This window comes from Metopolophium dirhodum, chromosome 1 (genome assembly GCF_019925205.1).
Source record: "Metopolophium dirhodum isolate CAU chromosome 1, ASM1992520v1, whole genome shotgun sequence".
In the NCBI taxonomy this organism is placed as follows: domain Eukaryota; kingdom Metazoa; phylum Arthropoda; class Insecta; order Hemiptera; family Aphididae; genus Metopolophium; species Metopolophium dirhodum.
In genome coordinates, this window is record NC_083560.1 from 71,074,026 (window position 1) to 71,101,841 (window position 27,816).

A 27,816-nucleotide genomic window follows, 5' to 3' on the forward strand; every position below is an offset into this window, starting at 1 on the left:
TTAAAATCTGCCCTCAAGCGTCGTATACTCGTATTCGTTAACACAGCACTGAGTACTGCAGAACTATAATAAGTAAAATGATACTATTCACTTTGTCTGTTTGCACCTATTTCAAACACACGTAGGTATCTATATACATTTTTCTATACACCTTCGTTAGTAATCCTTAAAACGCCACTGATATAAATATATAACATAATATTATAAACTAATTATTACAAAAAAAGTGTTTTTTATAATTAAATATAATGCATATTATATTCATCATATTTTATGTTTTGTATACACCTATATGGCTATATCTCTAAATTATTTTTATCAGTATTATTAATTAATATTGACATAGCGCATCATAAGCACAAATAAAATGGACTAGCAGAGGTAGTCAGGTAGATTAGGTCTTCCAAAAAAAAAAAAAAAATATTACAAAGCCTCCTCAATAATAATAATATTATCGTATATGAATAATAATAATGTACCTACCTACTATAAATATTATAGATTTTTTAAAAAAAAATATTTATAAAATGGGTAGCCCATCAATTGTTTATCTTAGTTACAATTATTTGTCAATGCATGTCACATATATCTATGTACACATATTTTTATATGCCTGTCATATTATGTATACAAAAATAATATTTAGAAATGTATAATAATATGTTCAATATTGTACATAAACTATAAGCATGCAGGGATTGTTCAGATAGTTAAAAAATAATTTAAACATTTATTTTGTTAAGATTCAGTTGTTGAACATTAGAATATTAAAACATTTGAATATTCCAATAAAAACATATAATAAATATAATACGTTTCTAGTATGAGTATTTCCTCGTTATAGGAGTAATAACATTTCAAAATTGTCGTTAAAACGAAAATTTTTACTAGAATAAGTAATGCTTTGAATTAAAATTAAATATAAATTTATTGACTATGATAAAAGTGTTTGTTCACTATTCATTATTTTCAATCCATATAACTTTATATTTTTTTATTATTATTATTCATGTTACAGCATCAACTAGGTACTAGGTTATTAGCTTATAACAATTAACAAAACTTTGTATTATTACAAACTATTTAAAACTAAATTGAAAAATTAATATTAATTACCTTTACATTTAATTTTAAATATTGAAATTTATTTATTGAAAAATTCAACGATAAAAAATCACCGCACTCGAAATTCGTGATATAGATTATTATAAATAAATAATGAAATGTATTATTATAAGTTTACTGATATTATATTTCATTTATATTTTAATTCAAAAACATTTTTTAAAATCTCATTATTTAGTTTAAATAAAATGTATATACTATTTAGCCATTTAGGTAGGCGTATAGATAATTTGGTAGTATTATATTTATTACTAACAGTTATAACTTATAATATTCACAGCGACAGGAAAGCTCCTCACTTATTGAGAAGCTTTGCGCGTAGTCTGCGTTAGGTGTAAATTTATATTTTGTGATAGTCAAAATTTAAAATCCATGTCAAAAAAATATAAACATAATAATTAATACTACTAATATTAATACCTATATTATTTGCTTAATATTTAATACGGACAAGTAAAAAATTTTGCGATTCTACTCGTTAACGTGTTCGCGCGAGGTGAACCAACTGCAGCAGCAGCCTGGTGGTGAGCAAAAAATTTTACAGTACCCAACTCATTTATAACTTTAACAGGGCCGTAACTACGGGGGGGTTTAAGGGGTTCAAACCCCCCCTTTAGAAAAATAGAAAATTTAAAAATTTCTAGTTTATTCTAAAATTTAAAAAAAAAAATTTTAAACCATTTTTTTTGAACTGAATAAATAATAAATACTTTATACATCTATATTATGATCGATTTATGTATGTATATATTTATAGTATAGTGCTCAAGGTGGCAAGGTGTATGATAGCGTAACCGTATCTTCTCGTCGAATTACGGAGCCTTTCGTACACGTAGAACGGTCATAAGTCATAACTCATAGATAGAGGGCACTTTTCGTGTGTGACTTGTGACTGCACAATATTAATATTATATATTATATATATAATATATATATTCAATAATATAATTATAATATATATTATACTGACATATTGTGAATTACTGCAGACTGCAGTATGTTTGACCGGTTACTACAACAACTACTCTATAGGCAAGGCCAGTCTATTAATAAAACGATCTATGGTTTTCCCGGTTAAACTGATATCACTGCCATCAGGTGTTGTGACCCAATCATATTCCCTAATATATTTATGTTATTAAAAATTTTGTGCTGTCTACCTGTTTCTACTTCAACACCAGAAAGGTCTTTTTCTGGCTTAAAAAGAATAAAAACCTACCTCAGAAACAGTATGAAAGAGGTATGTATTATGTATAAACAATAAATTCTAATTAACCTGATTATTTTTATTTCATTTTATTGAATTGTTTGTCAAACAGGATCGTCTCAATGGTTTAGTGCTTCTAAGTTATTACAGAAATGTTGTTATCACGCCAGATGAAATATTAAACGAAATGGCAAAGAAGCCGAGAAAAATTGATATAGTGTTATAATGAAAATATAATGTTTTATTCTCACTATTTTGATGTTTTACTCAATGTAATTTCCTATAGTAATATCCTCTATAAAATTTCTATCTATGGAACTGAACCCTCCCCATAGAAAATTCTTAGCTACGGCCCTAATAACTTATATACGATTTTAGTTGAGTTGGTTACTTATATTAACTTTGGAATCAAAACTTATAACAACAAAATCATTCGGATTTATAATGGTGTCAATATATGTATCTATATAAAAATTTGTAATGCTTAGGGAATTGATAAATGTAAGTATAAAATGTTATGTCAACGAGTAAGAACTGAACCCAGATTTAGAATAATAGAATTTTGTTATTCCTTGATTATATTTTAGTTTATTTTAATATACAAATTAAGGAATGACCTAGATCTTGGAGATTACACAGTAAATAGACGATTATTTAATTAGTTTATTGAAAAGGAAATTTGTAAACTTAAGTAATTAAATGTATTAATCCGTTGCTTAATTAGTTTAATAGATAATTAATTTTAAAACTCCAAACCTAATCATATTTTTTACTACAATAATTGAAGTTTATTAAATATTAATACATTACCTACTTTATTTTAACATTCACTAGTTAATTATTTTGAGTATGCTAATGATGTAATTGAGAAACAAAGATTTTATTTTAATAACTTAATTTTGTCATACTTACATATAACATTTCCCCATGGGCCATGATAGTTTACTAATTTAAAGTGTATTAGATAATTTAGCCTTATAGGGTTTTCTTATAAATCACTCTGATTTATCTTGAACTACTACCCCACCATTTTGAATCACTACATTTTCAGAAGATAAAACTGGAAAAAAAATAAAGTTAAAGTTTTTGTCTGTATAACGTCATTGTATAATATATGTATTTTTTTGTTTTACTCTTTACTAAGTGTTTAGTTTTACTAAAAAAATATTTACAACTAGTATTTATTTTTTTTCTTATATAATTTAATATTTGAGATTTTTAATTTAAAAATGTAAATTATCAATGTTCATACAAATAATTTATTATTTAAAATACAATTTTTAATAAATGTCTGAATGCTCTAAACAATCTATGGCATTTGATATGAGTTATACAAATACGTATTACTGGGAATTTTAGATTCTGAGTGGAGCAATGAATTTATTTATTTTACAATGATTTTTATATATTTTTTTTTGTTGCTTTGTACGCGATAAGAAGTCGAAATAAGGCTTTGACTTTTAACTTAAACAAGTATCTTGTGAGTATCCGGTGAAAAAGTGAATCTAGTTGGTGCATTGGTGAGATCAAAATTGAAAATTCACAGTAGTTTTCAAAATAGCCTGAAAAAAACATAAATAAAGATTTTGGTTTTTGGTTTAACGCTCTTAAAAAAATTACTGCGTATACATGCAACTTTCACTGAATGTTAGCAATTTATATGTACCATAACATTTTCAAAATATTTTGACTCATCTTGAGCTATTTATAGGTATATTCAATTTTCGATTATTATTATTATTATTTTTTAAATTAATGTCATAAAAAAATTTTTGCTCGGTTAAAGGACTTGAAAATGTAATAAAAGGTTCCTCGTAAGTTGTCGTTAGTGGGGGAAAAAAAAAGTTGAGCGTAAATCCACAATAATTTTTATCAGCGTCTGAAGCCCGAATTACAAAATTTGTAAAAACCACGAGAATGTGCAAATTACTTTGAGTTAGAACCTCGTAAAAATTAGACATTATAATTTTTCAATTTTTTTAGTTATTTGACTTTAAATATCAATAAAATTGTATTCGTTGGGTCAAACGGTTTGGAAATGTTATTAAGGTTCCTCACACATTATTGTTATAATATCAGTTTAAAAATATTAAATAAATACACAAGTTTTTTTTTATAAGCATTTAAAATTTTAACAAAAGTTATCGAATTAAAAATTTACAAATTATTTTGCAGTTAAAAATTTATAAAATGTTAAATTTTTATATCTATGGATTAAAAATGTTTAAACAAGGTTTCAAGTAGTTCATACTGTAACCAAAAACTCTAAAAAAAATTATAAATACAGATTTTTTTATAGTTATTACTTATTTGAAGTTCAAGTTTGGATGAAATAAGATATTTAAATGAAGAAGAACGATTTTAGTTTTGTTTTGTAGTATAATTTAAAAATATTAGTTGTGGGTACTTGAAACTTATAAAGTATATTATTATATACAAATAATATTAATTTAACTTACCGGCTACTGTATGCTTAAGCACCACATGGTTCATATAAAATGTATATAAATATTCAATACGTTAATATTATACGTGTAGAAATTATCATTTTTAATTAATATTTTTTCTAAGTTTTCTTGTTATTTATCATTATTTATCATTTCCTATACTTGATAACATTCAAAAAATATTTTTACTTGTTTTGAGTTGTTAACGGACATTTTCAATTTTCAATTTCTTTTGTATTTTTTCCAAAATTGTATTTGTAGGGTCGAAAAGCATGAAACTTAAATACACGACTCCTGCTCAAAAATATTATTCAGTATACATGTTCATAAAATGTACATTGCCTAATGCATTTTTGTTAAATTGTCAGTTTGGTGAATAAACTATTGAAATATTTTCATATCCTTAACATTATCTTAGACCTGAGTCAACAATTAGAAGAAATTTGTTCTTTAAGGATCTTTAACATAGGAATTACAAATTATTTTCTATATGTTCAATTTCCATTATAAATATAATATTTATAAAAAAATTTCTTTTTTCTTTTATGTCTACTGTCTAATCTCTTTAAAAGTTAAAACTCTATCAAATAAAATGTTCAATACAAATTAGTAACCATCAATATGTAAGTACCTACAAGTGTGCAGGCTGTTTTGAAAATGTATACCCGTTGTCTTTAAAAGCTTCAACTGCTTCAAGAAATATTTTTAAAACTCCCATTAACTGAACTTAATTACATATATTGTGAATTGAACTGCACTTAACTTCATGGAATCGGACTTAGCAATTTCAGCATACAATCGATTATAATATAACATTCAATTTGAAATTATTAAAGTCTAAATGTGTACCTAAAATATAGTATTAAAATGTTTTCAATGAAAATTAATACTTTTTTAATATTATTGGAAAACTGCTAAAAAATCATCGGAACCAATATACATGACAGTAGACTTTTTTAAACGCCCGATATTTAAAAAAATGGACTTTAAATTATTATTGGGCTTAAATTGGTTCTAAAACCAGTATCTGATATAATTATATTCTGAAATCTAAGGTTTACCTATAATTAGACTTATATGAAAATAAATCTCTTTTAAGTTTATGGATTTAATGTTTAGCTTGGAAATGATTATTTAGTGTAATAATGTTGAAAGCCGTACGATTTTCATTAATTAAGACAAATGTTGATTAATGACTTCACTACTTCAGAACTATGTACTTACCTGTATATACGCCATTATATTATATGTTATGTGCATACAGTTGTTTTGCTCCTAAAATTGACAGTGTTGTCCGTCACCAACTGACATATTAACTATTATATTTTATAAATTATGAAAATAAAACTTATTTTGCGTATATTGATACACTATTCCGTATACACAAAATATATTTATTAATATACTATTATCAAGACTCAATAGGATGTAATTTTGTATTAATCGCTATTTAATATTGCTATTATCCACTATTTGATTACCTAGTACACCAATCAGTGCTTATAATAATTGATAAATGTACAACTTTTAAAGTCTGAAATTTAGCTCACTCAAATATACTTTTTATAATTTTAAAAAACTAAAAGAATTTTGAGTATTAATGACATTTTATCGATAATTCATTTCTCTGAAAATAGTTAACTAATAATTTGTACCTCAAACATATTTGACCAAATATTAACTAATTAAGTCATATTTAACTGTCTTGTCGGCTTTTCATAATTATTTCGTAAAAATCTAACTTTTAGGTATCTTGAATTTGCACACTGCCAAAGAAAATTCTAAACCTTTAATTTGTCTGGAGAGAAAATAGTCAAATTCGATGATGTGATAATTGTCTAAAGAAAATAATTTACAAGAGTACATCATTAAAACTTTATATTTATAATTAGGAACTTGAATTTTCTTTGAATTAAGTTCTAGCACCTCAGTGGAATTATTAGTCGTTTTACTTAGTTTATGTAATAAAGTTTTTATTTGAGTAATTTTACTTCATACAATGTGAAAATTGTAACAAAATAAGCAAAATGGCGGGGGGAGCAAAGTTGCTTAGTGTTTAACCCATGAATTATGTTCTAGGTAACTTAAAAAATGAGTACTTCAACGCCCCCAATTTTTTCCATTGAAATTACGCTCCTGATAATTCGTATTAGATTATATGTTTATATTCATGCAGAGAAATCTAGAAAAAGGTGGATAAGTGGATGTCGCTCTGCTGTACGGTAGGTTACAAGTGGGTCACTGTAATGGATGGTGTTAAATTTGAATTCAATGATATAATATCATTGTATAAGAAAAACGATTCTGAGCGAAAACGGTCAGTCAGCCTATGATTTTACCAAGTATATTTGATGATATTATTGTGAATAAAGTAATTTATATATAACCTATTTACGTGGAGCCTTGTTTTAAATTTTCAATCCTTAGCCATAAAAGTTAAAAATGTATAAATTTTTAACTACAAAATAATTAATAAATTATAAATTTGATAAATGTTGTCAAAATTTGAACTTTAAATGCTTATAAAAAAAAATTGTGCCTATGTATTTTTAATATTTTTCAACTGCTATTAGAACGATATATCAGGAGCTTTATATTAAATTTTCACGCTTTTTTACCCAACAAATAAAAATTTATTGATATTTATAGAAAAAAAACTAAAAAAATTGAAAACTGACAATGTCCGTAAACAGCTCAAAAAGAGTCAAAATATTTTCAACATTTTATGGTGTATAGAAAATGCTAATATAAACATTCAGTGAAATTTTCAAGTATCTACAGTCATTCGTTTTTTAATTACAATAAAATAAGAAAATTGTTACATGAGAAATCGAGTAAATATCAAATGTTGTAAAAATATAAATTTCAGACGCTCATAAAAATTTAATTTAAGTTTCTTCTAGACATTTTTTTTTTGATAAAGGTAGACAAACTTATGAGTAATCTTATATTACATTTTCAAATCTTACATTTAAAAAGAAAAATTTTTATGAATTCTCATCAAAATAATTTGCTATTTTTCGTGATTTTTCCGTATTTTGTCAAAATTTGAACTTTAAATGCTTATAATTAAAAACTGTGACTAAGGATTTTTAATTTTTTTCATCTGCCTTTGAAACAATAACCTAGGAGCCTTCTATTAAATTTTCAAGCTTTTTTACTCAACAGATAAAATTTTATTGATATTTATAGAAAAAAAAAACTAAAAAAATTGAAAACTGACAATGGCCGTAAACAGCTCAAAAAGAGTCAAAATATTTTGTAAATTTTATGGTGTATAGAAAATGCTAATATAAACATTCAGTCAAAATTTCATGTCCCTACGGTCATTTGTTTTAGAGTTACACCAAAAACCAAAATCGATTTTCTCGAAAACAGATTTTGCGTAAAAATTCCCGTTTTTCCTTAATTTTTCTTTTGTTTTTCACGTCGCTTGTGAAAACTACTGGGAAATTTTTACTTTTGACCCCCCAAAGTACCAACTAGATTCACTTTCCTATCAGAAAAGTTACTATTGAAGAAAATCCTAGCACTTTTACTGTCCTAAAAGGTGATGACAGACACAAAAATAAAAAAAAAAATAAAAAAAAATAAAAAAAATAAAAAAAAATAAAAAAAAAAACACACATCATTGTAGAATCAATACATTCATCGCTTCGCTCAGAATCTAAAATGCAAGGTCGTAGGCCACAGTATATAAACATATAACTTTATTGACTCTTCAGATTTTGTTAACATCATTATAGTTTTTGAATTTAAACTCTCAATAGTAATTATTTATTATCTGCCACAGATAAGGACTGTATTTTTGTAAAGCTGCTTCATCATTATTTTATATCAATTGAGTGCACCTCAACCAAATCGATATAAATTCAATTCAGAGATTCTATGCCTGTATACAAATACATTATTTCACGGATGAGTCCATTTTCTTCCAAACCAGATAAAAACTGATTTCGTTTCCACAGACGTTTATTTTTGTCTTTCAAACGAAACGTGATGAGCATTTTTAATTACGAAAATCTTCCTAAAACTAGCTGATCCATACTATTTTCGTATCTTGACATAAATTAGTGAAACATTATATGTTATACAATCGTAGTAAATAAATGAATATGAAGTATAAACTATTCACAGTGTAATGATATATTTTTATTATAGTAGGTATCCAGTTATTCCTAAATTAGATAATTAAGAAAACCGTTACAATAATTAAATATTATTAAAATAAAAATACAAACAATTGTTAGAAAATGTAGGTAAATATATAAAACAAAATCATCTAATTAAAAATGTAATATTTGTGGAAATTGGTCGCGTACTTAAAACATTCATTTAAGTTTTAAAACTACAATTTATTTTTAATTTTATCTACTTTAATTTTTTTATATGTATACAATATTTACATAAATTTGTTAAACTGAGGTAAACTGCAAACACTAGTACACAACAAGTAAATTAATTAGAACTATCACGTCATAGAAACTGATTATAATACCCTTTGTTTTTTCAATTACAATCTAAAGTAGATACTATAAAAAGTGATTTCAAAAGAAAATAGTTCCCTTTCAAACGTATAGCCTATCTAAGAACATGCCCTTTCATCCCCTTAATCGGGGATTACTTTTAAGTGTGTATTCACAGTCACGTCATAACAACTATAATAATACTAAGTTTCTTCACGTGAAAGATTTCACAATCGTCTGAATTATTTTATTTTAAATTATTATTGTTGTTATTTATTTATTAACGCTAACACGTTACACAACCAGTTTTTACATATTAGAATAGGTATTACAAAATATTGGTAGATAACACAATAAATATTCAAGACAACGGTAAATTAACCAAACAACGAATTAAGCTAAATTAACAATATAATTATTAAGTTTGGAGCACTAAACTAAGTTTAAAATGTAAATTCATAGAATTAGCATAACGTATAGTATCTATATTATATGTTTAGGCTAATTGTGGTTATATGAGGTAGTTCGAGAGGGGATATTAAAGTGGGAATGGTTCTGGACTTCTGGAGAAGTATGCAGAAACACGGACATATGTACTAGGTAAAAGGTAACTATTCCATTAGCTATTTAGTAGAGAGGTAATACAATTAAGGTTACCATCTAAACGGTAAGAACCAAGAGTGGGAATTTTCAGTGTACTACGTATAAGTGAGTACCAATAGTCAATAGTCATGACGAGGGTGATCAATTGTAGCGATATGGGCAACGTAGACGAGAAATTTGTTTTGGATGCGTTTAATTCGTAGTGGATCCTTGGTCAAGTATTTGGTTGACAGAACTAAACATTTTAATATTATGTACCTAACCCTATTCCGAAAATTTGAAATGCCTAACCAGTGGTGATATTAATGTGAAATATATAATATAGGAATGAGGTAAATTCCAAGGTATATTTAAAGAGAAAAAAATGATTAAGAGAAGTATTATTAAGAGAATAATTGTGAGGGATCATGACACCTGGCAATAAAGTCGAGACATGAAATTGTTCATAATTCAGCCTTGAACCAAAACGATTGAGCCAAGTGTAGAAAATAACTTTAGCTCGGATTAAAGTGTTTGACAATAACTAGGAGTGTAAATTTCTAACTAAATGTTCATATCGTAACAGAAGAGAAGGAATTTAGCACAAGTGACATATTTAGTATTGTTTGTAATGGTATTATTATGTATATGAAAAGAAAGAATTTTTTTAATTATCACTCTGAGGAACACCGGAGTCTGAAACGAATGTCATTTCGAACTGAAACTGAAGGCGAGTTGTTGCCTGTTACTGATGAAGGATTTTATCCGGAAAAGTAGCATTTAGCAGATTCCTACGCCGTTTCAGGTTCGCGGAATAGGATACCATATTATGTATAATGAAACATTATAAATTAAAACTAATATAGCGCACATTTCTAAACAGTTATTTGATGTATCTGCTGCATATAATATTATAATATGTTCTAAATTTCAAATTACTCATTCCGTCTAACACTTTTTCGGGAAAGTGTACTGCCAAACTTTATGTTGTTTGTTGGGAAATCGGAGTAACTGTAATAAGTAATGAGATTCGTATAAATTGTGAGTATATACGTACCTCTATATAAATCTTGACTGTGGTTTCGGTTTATCCATTAACTGAATACTACAACACCGTGCTTATGCGTACATTAAACTGTTGCGAGCGAATGCATTTAAATAATTCATGGATCATTCCGTTTTCTTTTTAAATGTTACATTGTTACGTAAATGTGTAATAACAAAGAAATAAACAATAATATCTGTAATTCTGCAACGCTCCACATAAATCAGCTGCTATACCTATACCTATCGGCGGAATACGAATTACGAATAACGGTGTTGGAATATATTAAACCGCTGAATAGCCTGACATTATAATATAATACAGTAGGTATACCTACTATTTAATTCAGTGTTTGAATTCATATTTAGTGAAACGTCACTCATGTCTTATAAATATAGTGTGGACGTGAACTAAATTCATATTTTTAGATAGAATCGAAACGTTTATAGGCCGTTCTAACTTACTTACATACAAATTAATAATTTAAAAAAACGTACCTATAGTAATTAATTTTTAAATAAATAATTTAATAAACCAACCAATGAATAATCATTGACATTGAATCAACCTTTGAAAAAATAAATGAAACAAGAATGCGAACGTAAACGAGTTAATTGTATGTACTCACATTAAACGTGAACGAGTTCAGATGTTAAGTGAACTTTCAAATCACGACTATTACTTAGGTATTGTTACATCGTGTCCAGTGCACGTTTCTCGAAGTCCAAGACTTGGATTGTCGAACTCGAGTTTCGGTTAAAACGTCAGGGTTCATTAAAATTCAAACACGAAGACAAAATAGTATAGTTTAATATATACTTAAGATGTTTAGAAAAATTAATATTCTCATTCGTAGAATTTCATCATCAACCAGAATCGTACCCCGCGGAAGAGGAAAGGTTTAGCGAGACCGAATATAATGTGGGTTTGTGGTTTATGTATATATTATAATATTATATACTAGTATGACGATGCTGCATAATTAAATCGAATACACCGTCCAGAGTGTAGTAATCGAAAACCAGTGGTCAATTAATTTAATCGAAAACCGATGGTCAATTAATTTTAGAATAATGAAAACCTATATATAGGTGTCATAAGCTATACCACATTACCGCGTAAAGTCCATTGTCTACAAAGTCACGTCATCGCCGCCGTCGTCGTTTCACGTTTTCGAGCGGCTTTTGTTTCGTCGTCTCGTTTCGTTTCGCCGACGCGGCGGCGCGGCGTCTAGTTTTGTTTACTTGAACGGGCGGCGGTCTTTTTCCGTAATGAAAACGACTGTTGTAATAAAATTAATAATAAAAAAAAAATGTCATTCGACACGCTCCTCGGCCCCTGTGACACGCCAAACGCGTATAATATCACATTTCGGGCGTAAAATAATATTTACCGTCGGCGAGGCGGTGCTGTGCTCATGCCGTATCATGAGCGTGCCGGCCCGGTGTCGTTATAATGTTGTAATGTGTGCGCGGTCGCTGCTTAACGGAAAACTCGATGCAGTGCACACACACGGCACACGCTCCGGCTGGGGCAGTGGCAGGGGCGACGCGCCGTCTTAAATAGATAATAAATAACGGTCGCGCGTGTGGGCGCCGCGCCGGGCTGGAGGGGTGGATACCACATTGGCGGTGGACGAGCGAGCGACGTTTGCGTCACATAATATAATAATATTATATTATTATATATTATATTGGCATAGCCGCCGCCGTCGCCACCGCCGCCGCCGTTGCCGGGCAAAACACGCGAGTGCCAACACACACGACTACGGCGGTGGCGGTCGTTTTACGCTCAGTCCGCGAAAAAGCGCCGTGCACGCCGTACGCGTACACGCGTGCGACATCCATCATATTGTACGGCCGATCGTCGTCGTCGTTGTCGCCGTCGCCGCTGTTTCCGCAAACGTATAAACACGCGACACCGGTAGCCGCTAGTCGCTACTAACAACTAGAGCGTTATTATATGCTCTATAATTGTTGTTGTTGTCTAGCAGCTACACACGCGCGTTTGACCGGTCACGTGAAACCACCAACACGCGGCCGCTGGAGACGTGCCCGATACACTAGTATAATGTAATTGCAGTGAAACCGCCTGCAAATACCGGACATTCTCGGTCGCTGAATTCTTTCGGTTTGTAATTCATAGCCGAAAAAACGTCCGGTATCTGGAGGGGTCTGTTATTAGGTGAGGTTTCACCTTGCATTATAATAAACTATCTCGACCGAGCTCGAAGCCCGTCATCACTGTCGTCGTCGTCGCGCTTAACGACGGCGGCGGCCGCGACGTTAGCCGTGGCCATTACGGCGGCCGTTGCCGTGGCGTGGTACGCTTCCAACAGTGGGCCGCCGCCGCCACCGACGCCGGCGGTGGCCGACACGGTGCTGATCCACGCAACCATGTGCGCGTGCCAACTGCTCGCGTTCACGGCCGTCGTTTACGTGCTGTCCGCGTGCTGCGGCGTGCGCATCGTACGCGCGGCCACCTGCCGCGGCGGCAGGCGTACCGCTTGTCACCGCTACCCCGGCGGCCCGTTGTCCGAACCCGTGACCACTCGAGACTCCGACTCTGCGGAAGGCCTGCGCCACGACGGTGATCACCCTTCGCAAACGTGCGCCGACAATCACGTGCCCTACAGACGCAGGAAGATCAGATCCGCCGCGCCACTGTTACAGCGGTAATGATGAATGTCGGCCTGCGGGTTGGACTGCGCCTGCAGCGTTTTCCGGGAGCGGGAATCTGCCACCTGCACAATCGTTAGTCATTACCACCCCTCAGGACTATTTTCTGGATGTTTTCCATTAATACTCAATAATAATCGTTTTATATTACATTGTGTACCTACTTTGGGAACTTTATGTAGGTACCTAGGTACACTGTGTAATGTGTATGTCCTATGTCCCATTTAGTAATTCGCGATTATTGGTAGCTATATCACTGTTTTTCTCACCAACGCAAGCTTTGCGTATAATGCCAACCTACTTAACTGCAATAATGAAGTGATAAATAGGTGTCCCAGTCCCACACATAACTACAATTAATGTATTTGGTATTTTAATATCGTGTACATAATAGGTATACGATTGCACATTTATAGTAGTGCGGGGGCCGGGACTCTGGGAGATTTAAACATGTCAATAATTTACATATATTATACATTTAATATGCGTTGCACCCCGTGGAGTCTCTCGGACAGTTGCCTAACGTGAAAATAATACGTATCTTATTGTTTTATTTTACAGACAGACGGTTATTGCTTTTTTTAAATACATATTATGTACCTACATTAAAATATTCACCTTCGTTATATAGGTATATATTATAAGAAGGATGTACATTATAATATATACATTGTAAGTACATGATATATTTATTCGACATAACTTATTGTCATTATATAACTATCAATTAATATTTTTATTCATTATTACAATATTACATTATATAATGTGTACTGCATGGTCTGCATGTTACTTATAGATTTTACAAAATCTCCTTAAAAAACACGTAAATACTATCCGTGTAAAAGTGTAAGGCCGTTTGGCGGTTATAATAACTTAATAATGTTTAAGCCATTACAATTTGCAATAATTTTAATCTCAATTTGTTAAATAAATGTTATAAAGCATAATATTTTTAAAATAATAATAATATATGAATGTCAATGACGTGATTCAGTGCGCCCCTCTCGACGATCCTGTTTACGGTACTGATCCAACGTGATATAATGCTTCAGCATTCAGCAAGATCATTTTCGTGGAAATAAACTTGTTGCTAGTCTAGAAAATGGTTCTTTGAGAATTAAATTAAAACAAAATAAATAGCTATGCGCGCACATTATCGTACCTATGCAATTGAGGTGAAAAGTTACCGTGCAATATTATACCTATCGACGGGCTCTAATCATATTCTAATATTCCATCATAAGTTGTTTTATCCAAAAATGTTACCTAACCTAAATTTTCAGGTACATACGAGGGTACACAGTTAAACAGTGCTTAAAAATAAATACTATTAAGTATATGATCACGATCTTAGCTAATCGGATCGTAATGAAACTGTTTATATAAACTCTATAGTTTACCTATATACCTAGTTCACGATACCATTTGATGAACAAAACCATTTTATAAATATCCAACGCCATTATGAATAATGTCATACACACCACTTATCTAATATATTATTGTTGATGTGATATTGCGGTGTTTATGGTATGTATTTATGTATTTGATACATTAAACCTATATAATAATATTATGATTATATACTAAAAATATATATGATTCACAATGTCACCTAATACCTATGGTACACAAAAATTTCAAGCACTACAAAATTAAACTAATGAATTTTCCTGATTATCGAAAAAAAGTCACCATTGTTATAATTTGATAGTAGTACAATGAAATTGATACACTAAGACACGTAGAAACGTATATAATAGTATATTGTTACATATTTGTGTTTGAAGTGTATCTATATATATACCGTGTGTCCACGTTTCAATACAGTTTTTAATAGTTTTAATAGTTCATGTGAAATTCACACTGTGAATGTCTTATTCACAGGTAATAGATTATAATTTATAAGCATCAAAATGTAGGTAGTATAGGTACATACAAACACAGCCCATAATGAATGCAGGCATTCAAATATTGGGTCACGACTCACGACATAGACTTCACAAGACTTCACTATCCACATTTATTAATCATATTGTTACTACTTACCTAGTTTAATACCATACAAATAAAAAATAAAAACAGTTTTACTATAATTATTATTGCATAAATGCTGCTGGCACCTGTCATCGGTTTGATATGAAATAATTATTATAGTATGCGTACAAATATAGGTACCTATATAATAATATAATACACTTTAATATAAATAGTGTACACTTATACACTTTAATCGCATTTTTCATCACCACATATTAATACTATATTTTGAGCTGAATATTTATTTACAAACCTAAATACTATTATTGAGTAAGTATAATGTATATACATTCAAAACATTCTGCTGTAAGCTCGATATTCATTTGAATACGAAAAGGTTATGGGTAGGTATGTATCGTGCGGCTTTTACTTGAACATTGTATTGAAACAGTCACAAAAGTCCTTGAGAATAATTGATCAAATGCTTTATTGAGAACACTGTCAATACGATATTATGTGTGCGTATGATGGTAAATTATAATAAAACTGACTTTCATATTATGATTATGTTATTTTGTTAGACAAATTAATCAAAATTATATTAAAAAAATAATAACTTAGTATGATGTTAATAAGCTATTTGGGTCGTAGACCGTAGTTAGACTATTTCAGTAGGTAGTAAAAATTACCTAACCTAACGTCGAGTTATTGTTGTTCCAAATAATACATTAGTATATTATTTTAAACACAGTTATTGGCAACAGCTAACTATGAATACTTAGCCTGAAACTCGCATTTTATAATAGGTCAGTTCTCGAACGAGTGTGTCAAAATATACTATTTAGTACCTATTTACAATTAATTGTGTTCAATATGATGAAAAAACTCGAAATCAAGTTTTTATTTAAGTATTGATTATTGCTGTATTTAACCATACAGTGGATGATTTCTATTATTCTTCGAGCGGTACTGCGTTAGATATAGGTCTACTGTACTGGGTAACTGAATTAACGATATACCTACTAATATTTAAAGATTTATCATATAATTTAAATACGATTTTATTAAATTTTAGCCCTGACCTAAGTTGGTTTGATATTTTATGGTTTTCGATATAATATAAATATTACTAAGCAGTAAGCAGTAGGTAAGGCTATATAAATATGGGCACATGTAAACTCCGTCAGGGGAAAAAAAGGTAAAATTGAGTTCACGTAAACTCCGTCAGTGAAGAAAATCAAGTAACAGTATAAAATTTATATTATATAAAATCAAAATCATTTATAATAATTATCGTTCTCATTAAATAATAGTTAGGTATGTGTGTATGCCAAAAATATAAAAATAATAATTCTCCGAGCAATAATATTATAATCATACAAAATGTAGTGTGTACCTATTACCTAGGTACGTCAAAAAATCATAATAAATAATTTTAATAATCATAAAATATGTAGGTAGGTACTATATAGGTATGTTATGTTATGTTATGTTATGTTATAATATTTTGAACTGTGAACTACAATGATGTGATACAATTTGTAGATAATATTCTAACTTCTAAGTCCAGTATAAATCCATTAGTATAATAATAAGTGTATAACTATTTATAACGTCCACTAACACTATAATTTTTTTTTTAATTTTTAATTTTTGAGTTTATTTTTTTGAGGTATATTATTAAAACTTCATAAGCAATGCCTTAACATTGCCGGAGTTTCTATATACGATATACCCAATACCCATCACAGGTAAGAAAATAAAACCTGACAGAATTTACATTAGATTGTATCATTACTTTTTTATCTAACTGGTATTTTGACCGAGTTGACAATCACCCAAAAATATATAATAGTTATATACCTAATATACACATATATTTACTAGGTGTAAATATTACAACACATTAGTAGATTTTCTCGCCACGATAATTAATTTTTAGAATATCTACAACAACATAACCGATATGAATTTTCTTTTAAATTGTTTTGTTGTATCTACCTTCGAGTGTTTTTCAAAAGTTTTTTGTTATTTTCCGAAAACTTGGTGCTTTTAACTTTTAAATAACTTTTTAACTAATATTAACCATTTCCGCTTCAAAACTATTTACCGAAAAGGCAAAAACCAAAAACCAAAAATACATAATTTTAAAAATAATAGCCAAACCACCACTATTCAGAAGTCAGTACGAATGACAAGCAATACTTAATTAACTAATAATAACTACTGAAAATAGGTACAAATGAAATATCAGACATTTTTTTTTCATTATTATTATAAATACCTACAAAGTTGAAAAAATAAATATTCTAACCCATTTGAACCTTTGTGTGCTACATTATAAGATAACGCATAAATAAATTGTTATCAATAATCAGCTGATTTCTAGAATGTTTTCTACTCAATTATTATTAGCTCATATTATAAATAATGACATTATTTATGTTTGAATAACAATATAGTAAGAATAAAATGAATAACATACACTTTAAATAATGTATTATATTTAATGCGTTCTTATTCCTTTTCTTGATTTTCTGTTAAATGTATAGTAAAAACTAAAAAATAATAGATAAAAAAACAAAAAAACCGCCTGCTGTATAGGACATTATAGAACGTATCGAGTACACGAATGTAGGTACTTCTACATTGAGTAGGTTAAACTATTTTAGTCACATCACAATCAGTAAGTCTATACTTTTAACTTCTAAGGATATTTTATAATACATTTACCTATATTGATAAATATAATTTATTTATCTATTAGTAATAGCCAATGACCAATAAGTACAAAAAGTTAAGCTAATTTTTGTTAAAAACTAATCGCACAATAATGAATAAAATTAGTATATATGATTTTCTACCAGAAACCACACCGAAAGTTGGAGATCGAACCTTTTTTTCTACCATACACTAAAATAAAAAAATAAAACACATATCATTGTAAAATCAATATAATATTTTTCTCTCCACTCAGAATCTTAAAAAGCATATAATATTATACACGATTGGTGAATATCGGAAGTGTAAATAATATATTTTTTAAATTGAGATTTTTCAATTTATTTTGTCGTAATTTATTGATGTACCTATATAATATTATACAGTGATAAATTGATAAATTATTTCTTTATCGCAAATATATGTAAATTTAACAGTTTTCATGTTTTTTGGACTAGGTACTGTAGGAAATTAGATTGAGGTGCTTAATACAACTTTTGGCAACCAAATCCTACGCTCTTTCTGAACAAAAGTGTGTATGCAAACATTAAAAAAAAAAATAATAATAACATTTTTGCTACATCGCTTGGTTCTATAAATTAATATATAAAATATGTGCTTGTCGTACTGCTTGAAAATTATCGTACTCGAGTATCATTGCCCATAGTTCATCATTGTGAAAATAATTACCTACATAAATACATAATAATAATTAGTAATGTGGATATCATCATCATAACCACAAATTGCTATCATTAACAGATTCATTTATCTTTTTGTTTTATAGAATTAAATACTTCTGTCTTTATAAATATATCCGTTTATGAATTTTGTGATAATAAGATGTCAATATGTCATGTAGGTACTCATGTCTAGTGTCTAACTGTCTACCATAATAAGTAGGTATTTTATTTGATAAAATAGTCTAATAAACGGAAAACCGCGACATGCGATCCATCAAATAACATTTGTTTATAATTTATATTGGTATAATATAAGAGAAACAGAGTTATAATTATCAATAGTTTTGAGTTATATGGAGAGCACAGGGTCGTATGACAACAGAATCTCTGCAATTATATACAGAAAATTGTTTTTTTGTACTTAAGCCGCCACTCACACAGAATTTTATAACTTTATGCCGGCTATACATGTACATTATGGGTACCTGCCCGCCAACTATATTATATTCCTATACTCGCCTTCTGTCAAAACTTTGAAACTTCAATACTAATTAGTAATTGAATACTTAATGGCAATAATTAATTTAAGCATTACAAATTTTCATTAATCAACTCAATACGGCTATAGGTACTTAAAGTTAGCCATCTTGGATTTTTAACACGCGTGAATAACGAAATTTAAATTGATTCTTATCAGTTATGAGCTTAGGTAAACGTAAGACATTATAAATTATATTATTATTAATTGTGGCTCTCTAATACAGTAATAACTTTCCAAAATTTATTTCAAACTAATGGGTAGGTACTAACACTGAAATAACAATGACAGACACATATAATAATACATTTCATTGACATTTTGTGAAATTGTCAATTTACTTTGATTTAATGATACTAACTTGATTTCTTATATCGTGTAATCACGCAAGTCAATTTCAAACTTTTAAAGCCTGAGATGCATTATCGTGATTCCAGTCTCAACGGTGTGTATAAGATAGAACTAGAGAAGTCAATCAATGTTCGGCAAATTGTATTGGCAATTGTCATAGTTATCGATCAAACAAAATATAGACTCATTATAGAAATTTAAAATGAATAGATTAAGAAATGGTTCACTCTGGTCATTATTGTACAAAAAGCTAGATATACGTGACAGTGTCAAGTTATATTTATGTTTCTCAAATTGAATCAAAGCAAACAAGCTCATATAACTGTATACATTTTCATTTGAACAGCATCGATGAGTTCGGTTACTAAAAATGTGTGCGTGCTTTATAAAATCGAGTTCAACATAATGTATACTAATTTTTACCATAATACATTCTATAGTAGTAAGTACCTATAGACTATAAACTGTAATAGTTCATGTTCTAATAAAAAAATTCTTATTCATTATTTGTTCGATAATAGGTAATAATTATATTTTAGTTAATATTTTATATCAATTATAATTTTACAACATAATTTAATTAGTATTTTTATAGTTGTAGTCACTTTTTTAATGTTATTTCATCCAGTTTAAATTGCTTATTGTATCAGTAGGTAGGTTTATGCGTGTACAGATTACGTATTGTTAGATGTAAGCGCAAATAAATAAGTTCGATCATAAAATCTCACAAAATGTATGTGATGCATACAAATAAAATATAATTACTACAACTATATTGGATTATAAATATAAAACTATTTGTACTTAACTGTAAAGTCTACGACAGTGGTGTTATTATTATCCACATTTGAAAGTCGATTTTGCACATAAATATGTTTTATTTTTCACGTCGATACAGTAGTAGTATACTTTGTTGATGTAATGTATATATAATATAAAAAAGTAGGTCAGCGCATTTCGGTGGTGGATGTTTGTCCATCGTCCCTTCGGGCCTCGGACAGGATGGTGTCATTTTACTGTATTCGATTTGAATGCAATGATTGCGTTCGATAAAAAACGATTCTGAGCGGACGAGGGAATCTTTTTTATTTAATTTTATTCGTTTCTATGGTGATAAACAAAGCGTTTTAAGAATAGGTTAAGAACGATTTATATAAATAGATAATTTATAATTAGGAAATATCATAAAAATGAAAATAATATATAAAAGAAAAGAAAAAGCTCATAAGTTGCTCAAATGTTTTGAAAATGTTACCATGTCTAGGTAAGGCTAATACAAGTAAACAACCCAAATTTCAAGTTTTTACAAATGTTTTTAACCGAATTACAACAAAAAACTCCCAAAATTAAAATGTCTATAAATAGCTCAAAAATGGCTAAAATTTTCCGAACTTTAAACCGTAAGGAACAAAATCCAAAATACCACAAAAAATATCTCTTGTCATTTTTCAATTGAAGTAATATTTCTGGTAGAAAACGTCGTCCGTACTTATTTAATATTATAAAATCGTGAAATTCTCCTTTAACCGCTTTTATTTTGAGTAGCGTTTCAAAAATCGAAAAATGACCTTTCTAAAGAACCAGCTCAAGAACATTACCTTTCAGAAAAGATGCTTATTGAGCAAGTTTAGAGGGAGAAATAAATTAATACAGAATAAATAAAAAAAAGAAATAAACATCATTGTAAAACCATTAAATTCCTCGCTCCGCTCAGAATCTAAAACAATAAGTAATTTAAAAATCAATTCTCTCTGTAGACTGTAGACATATATTGAAAGATATAGGTGATAAGTACCTACTGAAATGGTTAAATCATTGAGCTGTTTTTTTTTTATTACATTCAAATTTTTAGTATTTATATAGGTAAATAGTAAATGTGTAGGTAGTTTTAAATTATCTGATTCGTTAAATATATATCATGGAGATTTAATTCAAGCCAATAGACATTATGCGACACATTAGGTATTTCAAAATAGAGTTTTTGCTATACACTTTATCTAAAATATTATATTCGAAATTGTATAATTTTAGATTCTGAGGGAAGCGATGAATGTATTGATTTTACAATGATGTGTGTTTTTTTTTTTTATTTATTTTTTTTTTGTGTCTGTCATTACCTTTTAGGACAGTAAAAGTGCTTGGATTTTCTTCAACAGTAACTTTTCTGATAGGAAAGTGAATCTAGTTGGTACTTTTGGGGGTCAAAATTAAAAATTTCCAAGTAATTTTCAAAAGCAACATGAAAAACAAAAGAAAAATTAAGGAAAAACGGGAATTTTTACGCAAAATCTGTTTTTGAGAAAATCGATTTTGGTTTTTCGTGTAACTCTAAAACAAATGACCGTAGGTACATGCAATTTTGACTGAATGTTTATATTAGCATTTTCTATACACGATAAAATTTTGAAAATAATTTAACTCTTTTTGAGCTGTTTACGGACATTGTCAGTTCTCAATTTTTTTAGTTTTTTTTTTCTATACATATCAATAAAATTTTATTTGTTGGGTAGAAAAGCGTGAAAATTTTATGCAAGGCTCCTGATATATTGTTACAATAGCAGTTGAAAAATATCGAAAATACATAGGAACCTTTTTTTTTTATAAGCATTTAAAGTTCTAATTTTGACAACATTTATCGAATTTAAAATGTAATAATTATTTTGTAGTTAAAAATTTATAAAATGTTTAACTTTTGTAGCTAAGGATTGAAAATTTAAAATAAAGTTCCACGTAAATAAGTAAATATATAAATTACTTTATATCATAGGCTAACTGACCGTTTTCGCTCAGAATCGTTTTTCTTATACAATAATATTATATCATTGAATTCAAATTTAACACCATCCATTACAGTGACCCACTTGTAACCTACTGTACAGCAGAGTGACATCCACTTACCCACCTTTTTAAAACTGTATGTTTTAAAAGTTATAATAAGTATTCATAAAGTATTAATATTACACGTTTCAATAAATATTTAAAATTAAATGTTTAATACTTTTCCGTACATAAGATTTAAAAAAGTAACAATAAGAGCCTTTTAATAAAATATTTTTTTTACAAAACTTGTGTATTTTAAGTCTATAGTTTAATTTGTACAATGCTTTAAATCCTGCTAGATATATAAATAATGAATATATTATAATATAGGTCTACTCCGTATTCGTATACAAATACACGATATACTATACATTCGCTAAACGTAAAAATACATATTTTCTTCTCTTTTTGCACTCAACTATATAATATTATATGGGGTCGGCTGCCTTTGTCTTACACCTCCAATCACCTTATAGGGTTCAGCCCTCTCTTACCTTTATTCACACCAGTTATTTCCGTACCATAATCTATTCTGTCTAACAAATCTCTTCTTCGCTTTTTCTCTCCCCCTCATTCCTCCTACATTTATTTCCATAGACACTCCTCACTGCAGTCTTTGCAGAGTCACTTCTCCTCATAGCATTACAGAACCATCTCAACATAATATTTTCCAAATACAATTGGTGACACTCCTTCACTACCTTTATCCAGTTATCTCTATGCATAAATACACAATAGTTATTTAAATAAACTGTCAATGAAATAAAATACGAGAAAGTTATAGACACGTGTGTGATAATAATACGCGTATATCTGTAAAAACATATAGAATTTGGTAATTGAAGATAATATTATACTTAAATAATAATATGTAATTTAAGTAGTAAATCACACATTTTGAAGACCTCTAATACCTCTAATACCTTCTACAACCTAAGAAAAATAAGTGTTTGTCTGTTTGTCGGACTTGTATACAGAACATAAGAAGTTCATTATCCCAGACAGCATTTTGAAATGATAATATTATAATAAAATTATAATCACGAATAATATTATTATAATGTTATGATAATATTTTTAGTCAAACATTTGCTGTCTGGGATATTATTATATCACGTACCTATTTATGTGTTTACTGTTTGTAATATGTTACTATTATCTTATAAGTAATAACTTAAGGAAATGTAAGACATGAGATAAATTTTAGAAACAATATATTAAATCAAATCAAATTTCTCTCACCCCAATATAATTAAGTAGCGGAAAAATGCATTACATATTTATGTGTTATGTCTATACAAATACCCAAGCTCTGCCTTTGATATATATTATATATATATATATATATGTGCTAAACACACATTATAAGTACCTAAATTGTTTACAGGTCATATACAAGTATGCAATTCTAACTGGTTGAACTGCTTTCAGGTCTGAACCACACGAATCGGAATTGTTCAAAAGCGTTACCGACAACAACCCCGAAGACTTATTAAAATCATCTGACTCGGATCTGGACGAGCCGTTGGACTATAAAGAGAATTCCTATTTTCCAGTCCGAGTGGGATCCGTCATCAACGACCGTTATCACATAATAAAGAAACTGGGTTGGGGTCATTTCTCAACAGTTTGGCTCTCTTGGGACGACGTGTGAGTATAATAAATAATAATATTATATCGCATTTTATTACACGAGTAACACGCGCAACCACCATTGCTTCAAAAGCATATTATAACACTTGTTATATGTTCGCCAACTGTATAGGCACAAATAGTAGGAAATATGGGGCCACTTTATAGGGGCTTTTAGGTCTTGATGGGTCAGGCCCCCTCAAACATATTTTAGAATGAAATAAGAGTATAATAGTATATACAGTGGTCGAAATGGCTCAAGATAAGTGGAAGGATGCCTTAAAATTCAGATTTCCTGATATCATCATAACATTCTTCTATTCTTCATCTAACAAAAAAGTAGAAGGATGCCATCTCTCCGTATCCCACCCCCCCACTTCGAACACTAAGTATATACAAATTTAAGTAGTTAAAAATATGATAACGAAACAATAAAAAAAGGCGGACAAATGCTAGTTGCTCTGCTGTACAGTAGGTCAGAAGTTAGTTACTGTGATGGATGGTGTACTATATGAGATAATTGCATAAGAAAAACGATTCTGAGCAAAGACAGTCAGTCAGCCTATGATACCTATTACTAATAGGTACCTAACCTAAAAAATAGGTACCTAACCTGCATTAAGTAACTCGTCGGGGGTAATTACACTATTATTATTGTTAGTTATTTGTTATTATTATTTATTATCATTATCTGCTTTGTTTGTACTTTGTAATCTTCAATAATATATTATACTAGACGTTGTGCAGACAATATTTCTGCAGTATACACTAATGCACTATGTTGCAGTATTGTACCTGACACAAGAATAATAAGCAGAGGGTTAGTATACACACAATAGTTACATAAAGTGTATGTAAAGTTGTTTGTCAGACTTTGTTAGAGTCGACATGGTTTATATTAAACATACAACTGCGGAATAATAATGTTTTCATCGTATTCAGGATTTTGAAAATTACCATTCATTCGGTGCACGATTTCCGATCATGTTGAAATAACTACGTTCTTACATCTAAATAGGGAAGTCACTACATACTTACATACTTACTATATTATGTACCTTCATAACATTAAATATATGCGTGATGGGAAGAAGACTGACAAAACGAAATATTATAACATAGTATTTCAATTGGTTCAAAACTTGATACGACACTCAAATTTAAAATAGTCTTGAGAGTATATGAATGAGAATATATGATAAAGGGATTTGCATACTTCTATTACTTCTTTAAATGTTTATTTATTTAAATTACTGTAATGGCGTTTTTCATATCGGACTTTTGAATATTTTATCAAAAAATTATAAAACATTAGGTACATTATTCGCATTAGTGCGGATTACTGTCATTCAGATTATTAATTTACTTAACATTGATTTATTTGTTTTTTAATAGAATGAAATTATGTATTTATGAACCACCTAAAATACCATACTGAAAAAATGTTGGTTATTTTTTTAATTTCATAAAATAATAAAATATTGTTGTTATTAATTTATTATTATTCACCTAGATAATTTAGAGTTCAAATTTAATTATTATAAATTATAATGCATTTAAAGCTTACTTTGTAGGTATTGGGTAGGTGACTGGTTTTAAATTACCTACATTTGCTATATTATAATTTATAATTATTTATATGTGATTGTAATTAGATTATCAGAAAAAATTGATTTACTCATCCTAGTATGCGTGTAATTGCATTATAACTAAATTATTATTTTACGTCACGTGATTAATATAAATATATTACTGAACAATTAAAAGATACAATAATTATGATTTAATTTTTAATACCTAGGTACTTATACTCACAAATCACAATGCTATAATTATTGATTTACAATTGATATAATTTAAATATTCATTAACATAATATAATACACCTACCTAACCTATTTTTCACAGATTCATGATTAGTTTCTTCATATTTGTATGTATTTTTTTTGAGTAAGTATCTATTTATTCTACGGTTATGATTTATAACTGTAACTTACAATAATTAAAATACGTAATAAATAGGACTTAATTACACCATTAGTAATACCACATAATTAAATATGGATATTTCATTCAAAATATGTATACAAAATAAGAATACGTTAAATAACAATTAGTAATTTTGAAATACACTATAGTTCATAAACGAATCAATAAATAATAATAATATTATATTCAATCAATTCTTCGTGATCTCCATAAATGTATGATAGCAATGAGCCACAACGGATAAACGGAAATTCTGTCTGTACCTATTCCTATTTCTCCTTTAACTGTTTGGATTTTTTTAACAAGCTACTTCTATCACTTCAAATTTCCCAAAGTGACACTATAAGATTTAATTTTTACCAAATTTTACAACAACAAAAAAAAACTAAATTCTAAGAAACACGAAATAATATTTCAAGAATGTAAAAATGTACTTTATTTCAATATATATATATATAAATAAGCTTGATTTAATTAAATCGAAATGAAATTAATTTATAAATCGTCACATTTTATCATCGATCATTAAAAACACTACAGTAAACTCCTAGCAATATAGCCTCCTATAAAATGTATAAAATGGGTTTAGGAAAAATAGATGCACTATGGATAGCTTACACGAAATTAACGAAGAAATCAAACTAACATTAGAAAACAAGCAACTCATGGGCGTAATTAACTTACATATAGCCAAAGCATATGACACAACTTGGAGGCACAACATTATTATCAAACTAAACACAATCCTATGCCAAGGTAGACTGCTCAACATTATAACCAATTTTACCTCAAACCGAAAATTCCAAGTAAAAGCCAATAACCACTTATCCAGGGAATTCACCCGAGAAAATGGAGTTCCACAAGGTTATGCTCTTTCAGTAACACTTTTCCTGATTGCAATTAATGACATCACTCAAAACTGCAACCCTCCAGTAAAATGCAACTTATTCGCCGACGACTTCAACTACTGGTGCAGGAGCAACAAAGTCGAAACTGTTCAATTTTTTTTACAAATAACCACCAACAACTTAGAAAAATGGGCAAACAAAACCGGATTCAACTTCTTCCCTGAAAAGTCCTCTTGTTCATCTTTTACAAAAAAAAAGAGTCAATGAGCTAGTTATTAAAACAAACGATACCCCAATTGCCAACAAAGATTCTGTTAAAATTCTAGGAGTAATATTTGACAAACGTCAAACCTGGTCACCCTACATAAAACACCTAAAAAAAACCACAAGCAGCTCACTAAAAACAATTAAAATCTTATCACACACTTCATGTGGAGGTGATTCCAAATCTCTAATAAAAATATACAACGCAACCATTCAATCCAAAATCAACTACGCGTCAATATTATACAGAACAGCAACCAAATCTACCCTAAAACTGATAGATACAGTTAATAATAGCGGACTAAGACTAGCAATAGGAGCCTTCCGGAGCAGCCCTACTCTCAGCATTTATAGCATAGCCGGCATACCCCCTCCTACACTGAGAAGAATAGAACTATCCATTAAAAACATCGCTAGACTTGCTAGTCGCAACGGAG

General features: G+C 29.1%; 1 protein-coding gene across 2 annotated transcripts in view; it reads left to right on the plus strand.

The window, feature by feature from the left end:
- The window catches only part of LOC132935941 (SRSF protein kinase 3-like), a 64,462-nt gene that overhangs the window by 19,329 nt on the left and 17,317 nt on the right, over nucleotides 1-27,816 (plus strand). Inside the window, exons 1-2 of one of the 2 annotated variants that reach the window (XM_061002590.1) lie at nucleotides 12,660-13,546; nucleotides 24,078-24,296. In XM_061002590.1, the coding sequence (XP_060858573.1) occupies nucleotides 13,269-13,546; nucleotides 24,078-24,296 (497 nt within the window). In that variant the 5' untranslated portion in view covers nucleotides 12,660-13,268. Of the gene's footprint in view, nucleotides 1-12,659; nucleotides 13,547-24,077; nucleotides 24,297-27,816 lie in introns of those variants that run through there. The other variant, XM_061002591.1, reaches the window with a different exon arrangement.